Source organism: Pecten maximus, chromosome 7 (genome assembly GCF_902652985.1).
Source record: "Pecten maximus chromosome 7, xPecMax1.1, whole genome shotgun sequence".
NCBI lineage: Eukaryota > Metazoa > Mollusca > Bivalvia > Pectinida > Pectinidae > Pecten > Pecten maximus.
In genome coordinates, this window is record NC_047021.1 from 2,862,734 (window position 1) to 2,876,560 (window position 13,827).

Consider the following 13,827-nt stretch of genomic DNA (forward strand, 5'->3'; position numbering starts at 1 on the left):
CCTTTACCCCAGCATGCAACAGACTCAATATCAACTCCCTAGGCCTCTATGTTATTGAGAAGAAGTCGTTCATAGATCAAAGCCTCTTTGACCCTGTGACCTTGAATGTAGATCAAGGTCATCCATTTGAACAAACTTGGTAGCCCTTTATCCATGCATGCCACATCCCAATATAAATTAGTCTCTGGGTGTCTTGGCTATTGAGAAGAAGTTGTTTAAACAGACAAGTTGACACCGGGTGGACGGCTGTATTGCCAGATGGCTAAAAGGACCAAGGACACCGCACCATGGCATAAGCTCACTTGCACTTTGGGGGCGGGGGTGTGAGCTAAACAAATGTTGTTGTTTTTTCCATCAACAACAATTAAATAGTTCAGAAGGACCCTGTATACATGCTAGACTTCAGACAGACACTTATTTTCAAAATTCTTAGACATTTGAAGTGCAAAGAAATATATAACAGAACTTGTTCTATTTTACCTATAAACTTATTTGAAAATCAATTGGAGAAGCAAAAATATTTCTTATTGATTTTTCAAAATCAAATGTTTTTAACTTGAGATGCAAAAAAAAAAAAAAAAAATCCTGTAATCTATAGGATGTTGCTAGCGGGCAATGCAACTATTACCCAGGCTTGGTAATGGAATAATTATTACTTTTGATTTTTGAGAAACTGAGCTTAACAAAAAACTTTCAAATCAAGATTTCCAACATTACTTATTTCCAGAGTCACTGGATTCAGGGCGATAGTGTGTAAATGGAGGGTGTGCTATCCACTATCTAACCAAGTTTGCACTTTTTTAGCAATGAATCTATATATAAACACAAAACTTCTATTGTAAAATTATAAAGGGAAAGGGTTTAATGTAAGTTATATAACTTCTGCCTAATTCCCTTGTATGAAATAAGATACAATGGAATTCCCAAGAATATCTCCAAAAACAAGTACAACCCTGTGTCTCAGATACACATTGTCTGATTTAAAAGAGGAACTAGTTTTCTGGGAATGATATCACAATTGTAAGAGTAACTTAAATGATGAGCTTACATTTTATATCAAACATAATGTATAATCTAGATCCATGTATTTTGCAGGTGGTCAGTCTTTCCATTTGCAGTCCATGAGCTCTGGTCTAAACTAACACCAATGTCACGGTGTTGAGCTGAATGTCAATTAGGTCAATTATTCTATAGGAATACCCACTCATACTGAACGAAGTCTAGAAATATATGGATCTGTCATTAACATCAATGCCTATATTTCTCTCTAACAGATATTGGCTACATAGATGAACACAGTCAATATTATGTAGTGTATCTTCACACTTCCACTTCATGTGATCAGGGAAAAACCATAAAGACACAAAACAAAATCTGTTCCCTTCTAATCACAATTATTCTCCTCGTGGATGGTATATCACCATGACAACCAAAGGTTAGAAACCAACTCAAGCACAGATGTCAAGGGAAGAATTAAGTTACACAATGGTTGTCTTTACTTTGTTTTGTTCATCACAAATGTCATAAATCATTATTGCACATTGCTTTAGGGACATCCTTTTGACTGTTGCCATAGCAACATGTGGCCAAAGACTACCATTGGTTAGGGAGTCTAACTCATGCACCAATCACAGGCTAGCTGACTAAGTACCAACATGGGAGGAGCAAGTGCAGGAAGGAAGCATCGCATTTGCGATGGGTCCATTCTTTGTGCCAGAGGTGTGCTGGAAAAGTTAAAGAAATAAGTTTGTAAGAGAAAGATACAGAATCCCGGTGGTCACACAGGTTTCAAGTCACACAATGTTAGATCAAATACATCACACATATCACATCACACATAGATAAAACACAAAACAGCAAACATCACAAACAGTTCTCTCAACACACACATGAGGTACAGCGCCCAACACACAGGAGGGACCACAGCGCACAACACACACAGGAGGTACAGCGCCCCAACACACAGGAGGGACCACAGCGCACAACACACAGGAGGGACAGCGGCCAACACACAGGAGGGACCACAGCGCCGAACACACAGGAGGGACCACAGGGCACAACACACACAGGAGGGGACCACAGCGCACAACACACAGGAGGGACCACAGCGCACAACACACACAGGAGGGACCACAGCGCACAACACACAGGAGGGACCACAGCGCACAACACACAGGAGGGACCACAGCGCCCAACACACACAGGAGGGACCACAGCGCCCAACACACACAGGAGGGACCACAGCGCCCAACACACACAGGAGGGACCACAGCGCACAACACACACAGGAGGGACCACAGCGCACAACACACACAGGAGGGACCACAGCGCCCAACACACACAGGAGGGACCACAGCGCACAACACACAGGAGGGACCACAACACACAGGAGGGACCACAGCGCCCAACACAGAGGAGAGGACCACAGCGCCCAACACACAGGAGGACCCACAACACACAGGAGGGACCACAGCGCCCAACACACAGGAGGGACCCACAGCGCACAACACACAGGAGGGACCACAAACACACAGGAGGGACCACAACACACAGGAGGGACCACAGCGCCCAACACAAAGGAGAGACCACAGCGCCCCAACACACACAGGAGGGACCACAGCGCCCAACACACAGGAGGGACCACAGCGCACAACACACAGGAGGGACCACAGCGCACAACACACAGGAGGGACCACAGCAGCACAACCACACACAGGAGGGACCCACAGCGCACGACACACAACATGAGGGACCACAGCGCACAACACCACACCAGGAGGGACCACAGCGCACAACACACAGGAGGGACCACAGGCAACAACACCACAGGAGGGACCACAGCGCACAACACACAGGAGGGACCACAGCGCCCAACACACAGGAGGGACGACCAGCGCACAAACACACACAGGAGGGACCACAGCGCACAACACACATGAGGGACCACAGCGCCCAACACACAGGAGGGACGACAGCGCACAACACACACAGGAGTGACCACAGCGCCAACACACAGGAGGGAAGCAGCACAACACACAGGAGGGACCAGAGCGCACAACACACAGGAGGGACCACAGCGCCCAACACACAGGAGGGACCACAGCGCCCAACACACACAGGAGGGACGACAGCGCAACGACACACAGGAGGGACCACAGCGCACAACACACAGGAGGGACCACAGCGCACAACACACAGGAGAGACCACAGCGCACGACACACAGGAGGGACCACAGCGCACGACACACACAGGAGGGACGACAGCGCACAACACACACAGGAGGGACCACAGCGCCCAACACACAGGAGGACAGCGCACAACACACAGGAGGGACCACAGCGCACAACACACAGGAGGGACCACAGCGCCCAACACACAGGAGGGACCACAGCGCACAACACACAGAGGAGGGACCACAGGCACAACACACAGGAGGGACCACAGCGCACAACAGACAGGAGGACCACAGCGCACAACAGACAGGAGGGACCACAGCGCACAACAGACAGGAGGGACCACAGCGCACGACACACAGGAGGGACCACAGCGCACGACACACACAGGAGGACCACAGCGCACGACACACAGGAGGGACCACAGCGCACAACAGACAGGAGGGACCACAGCGCACAACACACACAGGAGGGACCACAGCGCCCAACACACAGGAGAGGACCACAGCGCACAACACACCAGGAGGGACCCACAGCGCACAACACAACATGAGGGACAGCGCACAACACACACAGGAGGCACCACAGCGCACAAACACACACAGGAGGGACCACAGCGCACAACACACACAGGAGGGACCACAGCGCACAAACACACCAGGAGGGACCACAGCGCACAACACACAGGAGGGACCACAGCGCACAACACACACACAGGAGGGAACACAGCGCACAACACACAGGAGGGACCACAGCGCACAACACCACAGGAGGACCACAGCGCACAACACACACAGGAGTACCACAGCCCGCAAACACACAGGAGGACCACAGCGCACAACACACAGGATGGGAACAGCGCCCAACACACAGGAGGGACCACAGCGCACAACACACAGGAGGGACCACAGAGCACAACACACACAGGAGGGACCACAGCGCACAACACAACAGGAGGACCACAGCGCACAACACACACAGGAGGGACCACAGCGCACAACACACAGGAGGGACCACAGCGCACAAACACACAGGAGGGACCACAGCGCCCAACACACAGGAGGGACCACAGCGCCCAACACACAGGAGGGACCACAGCGCACAACACACACAGGAGGGACCACAGCGCCCAACACACAGGAGGGACCACAGCGCACAACACACACAGGAGGGACCACAGCGCACAACACCACAGGAGGGACCACAGCGCACGACACACAGGAGGGACCACAGCGCACAACAGACAGGAGGGACCACAGCGCCCAACACACAGGAGGGACCACAGCGCACGACACACACAGGAGGGACCACAGCGCCCAACACACAGGAGGGACCACAGCGCACAACACAGAGGAGGGACCACAGCGCACACACACAGGAGGGACCACAGCGCACAACACAGACAGGAGGGACCACAGCGCACAACACACAGGAGGGACCACAGCGCACAACACACAGGAGGGACCACAGGGCACAACACACAGGAGGGACCACAGCGCACAACACACACAGGAGGGACCACAGCGCACAACACACACAGGAGGACCAGAGCGCACAACACACGGGAGGGACAACAGCGCACCACACACAGGAGGGACCACAGCGCACAACACACAGGAGGGACCACTAGCGCACAACACACAGGAGGGACCACAGCGCCCAACACTACACAGGAGGACCACAGCGCACAATACACACAGGAGGGACCACAGCGCACAACACACCAAGGGGAGGGAACACAGCGCCCCACACACAGGATGGACCACAGCGCCCCACACACAGGAGGACCACAGCGCCCAACACACAGGAGGGACCACAGCGCCCAACACACAGGAGGGACCACCAGCGCCCAACACAGAGGATGGACCACAGGCCACAACACCACACACAGGAGGGACCAGAGCGCACAACACACGGAGGACCACAGCGCACAACACACAAGGATGGACCACAGGCCTCACAACACACACATTATTTACCACATCTCACAACACACATTATTTACCACATCTCACAACACACATTATTTACCACATCTCACAACACACATTATTTACCACATCTCACAACACACATTATTTACCACATCTCACAACACACACATTATTTACCACATCTCACAACACACATTATTTACCACATCTCACAACACACACATTATTTACCACAAACATGATGTTATAAAGAAGGGTGAAAGGTGACCCTAACCACAGACAGGATACAGAAACTTGTAGTGCTATTTGTGGCGTGTAAACATTACTGGTGATAAGTGATGAAGAGTTCATTAGAATAAGGGGCTCAGTATCTATTGGTATTATAATAGTATAGTGATACCCAAAGTGATTCCTGTTGTAACTCACATTGACTTTGCAACATCTTACAGATAAAATGTTTGTTTCTTGTCAATATGAATATTTTCTAAAGTAGTAAGCATACTAGGAATTGCATAAACATGTCCACACTGGCTCCACTAGTCCTTGGCCCAATATCCCTGAAATTCAAGCTTGTCTGAGATTTTATGGTCCTCTATCATTATGTGAAGTTTGATCTAAATCCCTCAAGGAATGAAGCCGCTATAGAGAGTCGCCAACTTTCTGTGCTATGTACGTACAAGACAGACAGATAGTAAACCTATAGTCCCCCCAATGGTAGTGGAATAACAATAAATAATGTTTTGGTTACCTCCAGATTTCCATTATTTACCCAAGTCATTTAATAGCTCTAAATGACTTTATCAATTTTCACAGAAAGCTGAGACATTTCTATCCATTCATTTTGTTTTTTTACCATTTCCTGTGAAAAACTAAATGAAAGTCATGGAAATCAGTGTGTTTATATGAGATATACATTAAATACTTGTTAAACTGTCATAGTTGTCGAGCATTATAATCAGGGGTCAGCAATATATCGCAGGTCATGCAAATAAATGATTTAGAAGAAGCGAAGAAGTCGGTTAAATCTTGGCAGTAAAATGTCTGGAGGATATAAGGTGATGTACCCACCTGGGGACGCTCTCTGTGGGTGTTGACTGCTTCTACATTGAGGGCAACAAACTCAATCTTACAGCCATAAGCCACCGGTGTTAGTTTGATGACAGTGTGGAGTGGGACCTTCAGATACGCGAGGTCGGCTGTAACATACAAAATACATCAAATATCAAATAATCTGATAAAGGGCAGATAACTCATGTAAACTTGAGGCTGTAAGGGTAGATAACTCAGGTAGACAGGGGGCTGTAAGGGTAGATAACTCATGTAGACAGGGCGCTGTCAGGGTAGATAACTCAGGTAAACAGTGGGCTGAAAATCAACTGATAACTCATGTTAACTGGGGGCTGTAAGGGTAGAATACTATGTAAATTGTGGGATGATCAAGGGCAGATAACTCATGTAAACTGGGAGCTGATAAAGGGCAGATAACTCAAGTAAACTGGGGGCTGATAAAGGGCAGATAACTCAAGTGAACTGGGGGCTGATAAAGGGCAGATAACTCATGTAAACTGGGGGCTGATAAAGGGCAGATAACTCAAGTAAACTGGGGGCTGATAAAGGGCAGAGATCTTGTGTGAACTTCAGATATATAATAAGATTGAAATAGTGTTCACATTCTATATCCAAAATTTAAAAGTGTTAAAAAGCCCTAACAAGCTTTCAGCTCTAATATCAAAAATATGAAATATGCAAAGCAAGCAATTAAGGAGCTGATAACTCTAGTACAGTACATTTGTAGTTTAAATAGGTGTAGTTTTGCATGATAACTAAATTTAAGAACTCTCAAGTCAGATTCCTATGACCCCATAGGTTTATTGCCCTGAACCAATTGCCTAATCCTAGTAAAATCAAATTTATTCTTTTATATTCAGACTTGAAAAACAATCTCCAGCAAGCAGTTTCAGTAAGGAAGCACTGATGAAGTTTCAGTTTCGATGTCATGTTAAAACTCTATTCATTGCCCCATAACCTGCTAAAAGTACCATTTTTGTTTTATTTATGAAAGCACTGGGAAAAACAAGAGATCCCAGAGGGATCTTGGCGCCCACCATTGAAGGATCTTTATAGGTTCCATGTCAGATTGATCTTTTCTCTACTTTTCCCTTCCTCTAAGTCTTACTAATCTGTGTAAATTCAGAAACAGCCCTCTAGTACTTTTCAAACAAGGGGAACCTATATATAAAATTTAAGATTTAGCGATAATGGCTGTCTGTTGTTTTCGGATTGGTGCCAAAATGCAACACCAGGGACCAAAGGGAACCTACATATGAAATTTGAGAAAGATCCCTTCAGTACCTTCTGTAAAATAGCGATAACAAACTTCAATTGTCAAAAATACAAGATGGCTGCCTGTCGGGCAGGTTGTTTTCTGACTGGTCTCAAAATCCAATATGCATAACTAGGCACAGAGGGCAACCTACAAATGAAATTTCAGAAAGATCCCTTCAGCAATTTCTGATAAATAGCGATAACAAATTTCAATTGTCAAAATCCAAGATGGCTGCCTGTCGGCCATGTTGTTTTCCTATTGGTCCCAAGATGCAATATGAAGAACTACAGACCAAGGGGAACTTACAAAAACGTTTGAGAAAGATCCCTTCAGTACTTTCTCAGAAATAGCGATAACAAACTTCAATTGTCAAAATCCAAGATGGCTGCCTGTCGGCCATATTGTTTTACGATTAGTCTCAAAATGCAATATGCATAACTGCAGACCAAGGGAAACCTACATATGAAATTTGAGAAAGATCCCTTCAGCACTTTCTTAGAAATAGCGATAACAAGTTTCAATTGTCAAAATCCAAGATGGCTGCCTGTCGGCCATGTTGTTTTACGATTAGTCTCAAAATGCAATATGCATAACTAGGCACCGAGGGGAACCTACAGATGAAAATTTGAGAAAGATCCCTTCATTACTTTCTGAGAAATAGCGATAACAAACTTCAATTGTCAAAATCTAAGATGGCTGCCTGTCGGCCATGTTGTTTTCCGATAGGTCTCAAAATGTAATATGCATAACTAGGCACCAAGGGGAACCTATATATGAAATTTGAGAAAGATCCCTTCAGTACTTTCTGAGAAATAGCGATAACAAACTTCAATTGTCAAAATCAAGATGGCTGCCTGTCGGCCATGTTGTTTTCCGATTGGTCTCAAAATGCAATATGCATAACTAGGCACCAAGGGGAATTTACATATGAAATTTGAGAAAGATCCCTTCAGTACTTTCTCAGGAATAGCGATAACAAACTTCAATTTTCAAAATCCAAGATGGCTGCCTGTCGGCCATGTTGTCTTCCGATTGGTCTCAAAATGCAATATGCATAACTAGGCACCAAGGGGAGCCTACATATGAAATTTGAGAAAGATCCCTTCAGTACTTTCTCAGAAATAGCGATAACAAACTTCAATTATCAAAATCCAAGATGGCTGCCTGTCGGCCATGTTGTTTTCCGATTGGTCTCAAAATGCAATATGCATAACTAGGTACCAAGGGGAACATACATATGAAATTTGAGAAAAATCCCTTTTGTACTTAATCAGAAATAGCGATAACAAACTTCAATTGTCAAAATCCAAGATGGCTGCCTGTCGGCCATGTTGTTTTCCGATTGGTCTCAAAATGCAATATGCATAACTAGACACCAAGGGGAACATACATATGAAATTTGAGAAAAATCCCTTCAGTACTTTCTGAGGATTAGCGATAACAAGAATTGTTTACGGACGGACGGACGGAGGGACGGACGGACGGACGGACGGAGGGACGGACGGACGGACCACGGACCACGGACGCAGGGCGATTTGAAAAGCCCACCATCTGATGATGGTGGGCTAATAAATACAAAATTAAGGAAAGATGGATGAAAAATATTCTGAAGCATACTTGTAGGTCAGAACATTTTAAAAAGTAAATTCAATTCACAACAACTAAATATTTTTCAACTGTGACCAATAATGGAAGGATATTTCTCGATCCCTATCACCAACAAAAGGATATTTCTTAACTCAACCAACACCAGAAGGGTATTTATTGACTGTGACCAACAACAGAAGGGTATTTATTGACTGTCTCCAACAACAGAAGGGTATTTATTGACTGTGACCCAACAACAGAAGGGTATTTATTGACTGTGTCCAACAACAGAAGGGTATTTATTGACTGTGTCCAACAACAGAAGGGTATTAATTGACTGTGTCCAACAACAGAAGGGTATTTATTGACTGTGTCCAACAACAGAAGGGTATTTATTGACTGTGTCCAACAACAGAAGGGTATTTATTGACTGTGTCCAACAACAGAAGGGTATTTATTGACTGTGACCAACAATAGAAGGGTATTTATTGACTGTCTCCAACAACAGAAGGGTATTTATTGACTGTGTCCAACAACAGAAGGGTATTTATTGACTGTCTCCCACAACAGAAGGGTATTTATTGACTGTGTCCAAAAACACAAGGGTATTTATAGACTTTGACCAACAACAGAAGAGTATTTATTGACTGTGTTCAACAACAGAAGGGTATTTATTGACTGTGACCAACAACAGAAGGGTATTTATTGACTGTGTCCAACAACAGAAGGGTATTTATTGACTGTGTCCAACAACAGAAGGGTATTTATTGACTGTGTCCAACAACAGAAGGGTATTTATTGACTGTGTCCAACAACAGAAGGGTATTTATTGACTGTGTCCAACAACAGAAGGGTATTATTGACTGTCTCCAACAACAGAAGGGTATTTATTGACTGTCCAACAACAGAAGGGTATTTATTGACTGTGACCAACAACAGAAGGGTATTTATTGACTGTCCAACAACAGAAGGGTATTTATTGACTGTGTCCAACAACAGAAGGGTATTTATTGACTGTCCAACAACAGAAGGGTATTTATTGACTGTCCAACAACAGAAGGGTATTTATTGACTGTGTCCAACAACAGAAGGGTATTTATTGACTGTGACCAACAACAGAAGGGTATTTATTGACTGTGTCCAACAACAGAAGGGTATTTATTGACTGTATCCAACAACAGAAGGGTATTTATTGACTGTGACCAACAACAGAAGGGTATTTATTGACTGTCTACAACAACAGAAGGGTATTTATTGACTGTCTCCAACAACAGAAGGGTATTTATTGACTGTGTCCAACAACAGAAGGGTATTTATTGACTGTGTCCAACAACAGAAGGGTATTTATTGACTGTGACCAACAACAGAAGGGTATTTATTGACTGTCCAACAACAGAAGGGTATTTATTGACTGTGTCCAACAACAGAAGGGTATTTATTGACTGTGTCCAACAACAGAAGGGTATTTATTGACTGTGTCCAACAACAGAAGAGTATTTATTGACTGTCTCCAACAACAGAAGAGTATTTATTGACTGTCTCCAACAACAGAAGGGTATTTATTGACTGTGACCAACAACAGAAGGGTATTTATTGACTCTCTCCAACAACAGAAGGGTATTTATTGACTGTGTCCAACAACAGAAGGGTATTTATTGACTGTGTCCAACAACAGAAGGGTATTATTTGACTGTCTCCAACAACAGAAGGGTATTTACTGACTCTGTCCAACAACGGAAGGGTATTTATTGACTGTCTCCAACAACAGAAGGGTATTTATTGGCTGTGTCCAACAATAGAAGGGTATTTATTGACTGTGTCCAACAACGGAAGGGTATTTATTGACTGTGTCCAACAACAGAAGGGTATTTATTGACTGTGTCCAACAACGGAAAGATATTTGGATTTTTTTCATTTTTAACCAACAACAGATGGATATTTCATGACTGTGACTAATGAAGGTTATTTTTTAATGGTGACAAAATGATACATGTAGAATGTATTCTGTTTGGCAGATAATAATATTCAAAATTTCTTGACAGTAACTGACAAAATGGAAGCTACAAATAAAACATTGACTCACTTTAGTCAAGGTGAGATCGAAGAGTACAAGGTATATATAACATTGACTCACTTTAGTCCAGGTGAGGTCAGTACAAGGCACTTATAACATTGACTCACTTTAGTCCAGGTGAGGTCAGTACAATGTACATATAACATTGACTCACTTTAGTCCAGGTGAGGTCAAACAATACAAGGTACATATAACATTGACTCACTTTAGTCCAGGTGAGGTCAAACAGTACAAGGTACATATAACATTGACTCACTTTAGTCCAGGTGAGGTCAAACAGTACCTGTTACATATAACATTAACTCACTTTAGTCCAGGTGAGGTCAAACAATACATGTACATATAACATTGACTCACTTTAGTCCAGGTGAGGTCAAACAGTACAAGGTACATATAACATTGACTCACTTTAGTCTAGGTGAGGTCAAACAATACAAGGTACATATAACATTGACTCACTTTAGTCCAGGTGAGGTCAAACAATACAAGGTACATATAACATTGACTCACTTTAGTCCAGGTGTGGTCAAACAATACAAGGTACATATAACATTGACTCACTTTAGTCCAGGTGAGGTCAAACAGTACAAGGTACATATAACATTGACTCACTTTAGTCCAGGTGAGGTCAAACAGTACAAGGTACATATAACATTGACTCACTATAGTCCAGGTGAGGTCAAACAGTACAAGGTACATATAACATTGACTCACTTTAGTCCAGGTGAGGTCAGTACAAGGTACATATAACATTGACTCACTTTAGTCCAGGTGAGGTCAAACAGTACAAGGTACATATAACATTGACTCACTTTAGTCCAGGTGTGGTCAAACAGTACAAGGTACATATAACATTGACTCACTTTAGTCCAGGTGTGGTCAAACAGTACAAGGTATATATAACATTGACTCACTTTAGTCCAGGTGTGGTCAAACAGTACAAGGTATATATAACATTGACTCACTTTAGTCCAGGTGAGGTCAGTACAAGGTACATATAACATTGACTCACTTTAGTCCAGGTGAGGTCAGTACAAGGTACATATAACATTGACTCACTTTAGTCCAGGTGAGGTCAAACAGTACAAGGTACATATAACATTGACTCACTTTAGTCCAGGTGAGGTCAAACAGTACAAGGTACATATAACATTGACTCACTTTAGTCCAGGTGTGGTCAAAGAGTACAAGGTCGTATAACATTGACTCACTTTAGTCCAGGTGAGGTAAAACAGTACAAGGTACATATAACATTGACTCACTTTAGTCCAGGTGTGGTCAAACAGTACAAGGTACATATAACATTGACTCACTTTAGTCCAGGTGAGGTAAAACAGTACAAGGTACATATAACATTGACTCACTATAGTCCAGGTGAGGTCAGTACAAGGTACATATAACATTGACTCACTTTAGTCCAGGTGTGGTCAAACAATACAAGGTACATATAACATTGACTCACTTCAGTCCAGGTAAAGTCAAACAATACAAGGTATGTGTGCAGTGATTGTTTTGTTTTAGCTACAGATGTATGTTTTCATTTTGGAAATCAAACCTTGTTTGAAAATGTCGTGAGATGATAAATGTATTTTATCAAAATGTGACGAATACAGCATGACAACAAAGCATTATTGTAACTAGATATCTTAATCTCCACATTTGGTATTTAACAATTAATCCACAAATCAACTGATTGGTTCAATTAGGTCTTGAGAAGTAATCAATGACAATTTCATCTAAATTACTTTACATGAAAACAACTCAACTGAAGGATATACACACCAAACTGAAGTGTTAAGGTGAGGACAGATGTGTACTCAACAAAAAAAAATACCTTAGCAGCAGATTATTTTCACATTCACAGCCGTCTCCAGTCATGTGCATTTTCACGACAGCCTCTTGGGGGACAGGAACATAGGGGATTTCCTCTACAAAGGCCCAAGGAAAGAAAATGCCTAGTTTATGTTGGGAGACATTGTTATTAATGTATGACCACACAAACAGTGACATCACCAAAGTAAGAACACAAAAGGCTGTGACATCATAATTAGAACCACACAAATAGTGAAATCAACTCCTAAGATCAAGTAAACTAAAAGAATTAATTTTATATCTGTGTGACTTTGAACACATCATGAGGATTAAATATGAACCAAAACTGATGAAACAACATATATACAAATGAGGATTAAAATGCTAAGCTACACCTCAGCTTTTAGGTTTATTTGTTAGTGTTTCATTCAGCTTAAACCAGACTATAATACAGTTACCTGCATGTTCAATTCTGTTATCAATTCAGTATAATTTAATGAATCAAAGATATTAGAATTGTATCTAATTAATGTGATTTTCTTATTTTGTTTTATCTATTTTTTTTTTTATTATTTAAATCAGCTACATTTACTTTTGATGTATCTAATTTGGAATATTAACCCCTACACTAGTAAGGTGGGCATAGATTAATCAATCCATTTGATAGTCAACAGTTAGTACATTTACAACACTCAGACTTCATAATACCAGTGTCGTCATCATCTGGTCAGTCTCGCCATTTAAAATAGTCTATAGTAAGGAGAAACAGTACTTCAGGAAAAGATTAATCTTCTTAATTGATAAAAAAACACCAGGAGGACTAAAATATCACACAGATTAAGTGAACTTAAAGCACAGTTGTAGCTATAGAGATGAAGTAGTCATAGAGATGTGGTTATTATAGAGATGTGGTAGTTATA

At 42.9% G+C, this 13,827-nt stretch overlaps 1 protein-coding gene across 31 annotated transcripts in view; it reads right to left on the reverse strand.

Moving 5' to 3' along the window:
- LOC117331328 (6-phosphofructo-2-kinase/fructose-2,6-bisphosphatase-like) overlaps window positions 1-13,827 on the reverse strand; it is an 82,613-nt gene that overhangs the window by 12,822 nt on the left and 55,964 nt on the right. For 26 of the 31 annotated variants that reach the window (XR_004533493.1, XR_004533488.1, XR_004533471.1 and 23 more), the window contains exon 13: window positions 6,177-6,304. Coding sequence is in view for 3 of the 31 variants with exons in the window: in XM_033890001.1 (XP_033745892.1) it covers window positions 1,644-1,724; window positions 6,177-6,304 (209 nt within the window). In the remaining 28 variants the exon portion in view is untranslated. Of the gene's footprint in view, window positions 1-311; window positions 1,725-6,176; window positions 6,305-12,929; window positions 13,024-13,827 lie in introns of those variants that run through there. The other 5 variants (XM_033890001.1, XM_033890002.1, XM_033890000.1 and 2 more) reach the window with 3 other exon arrangements.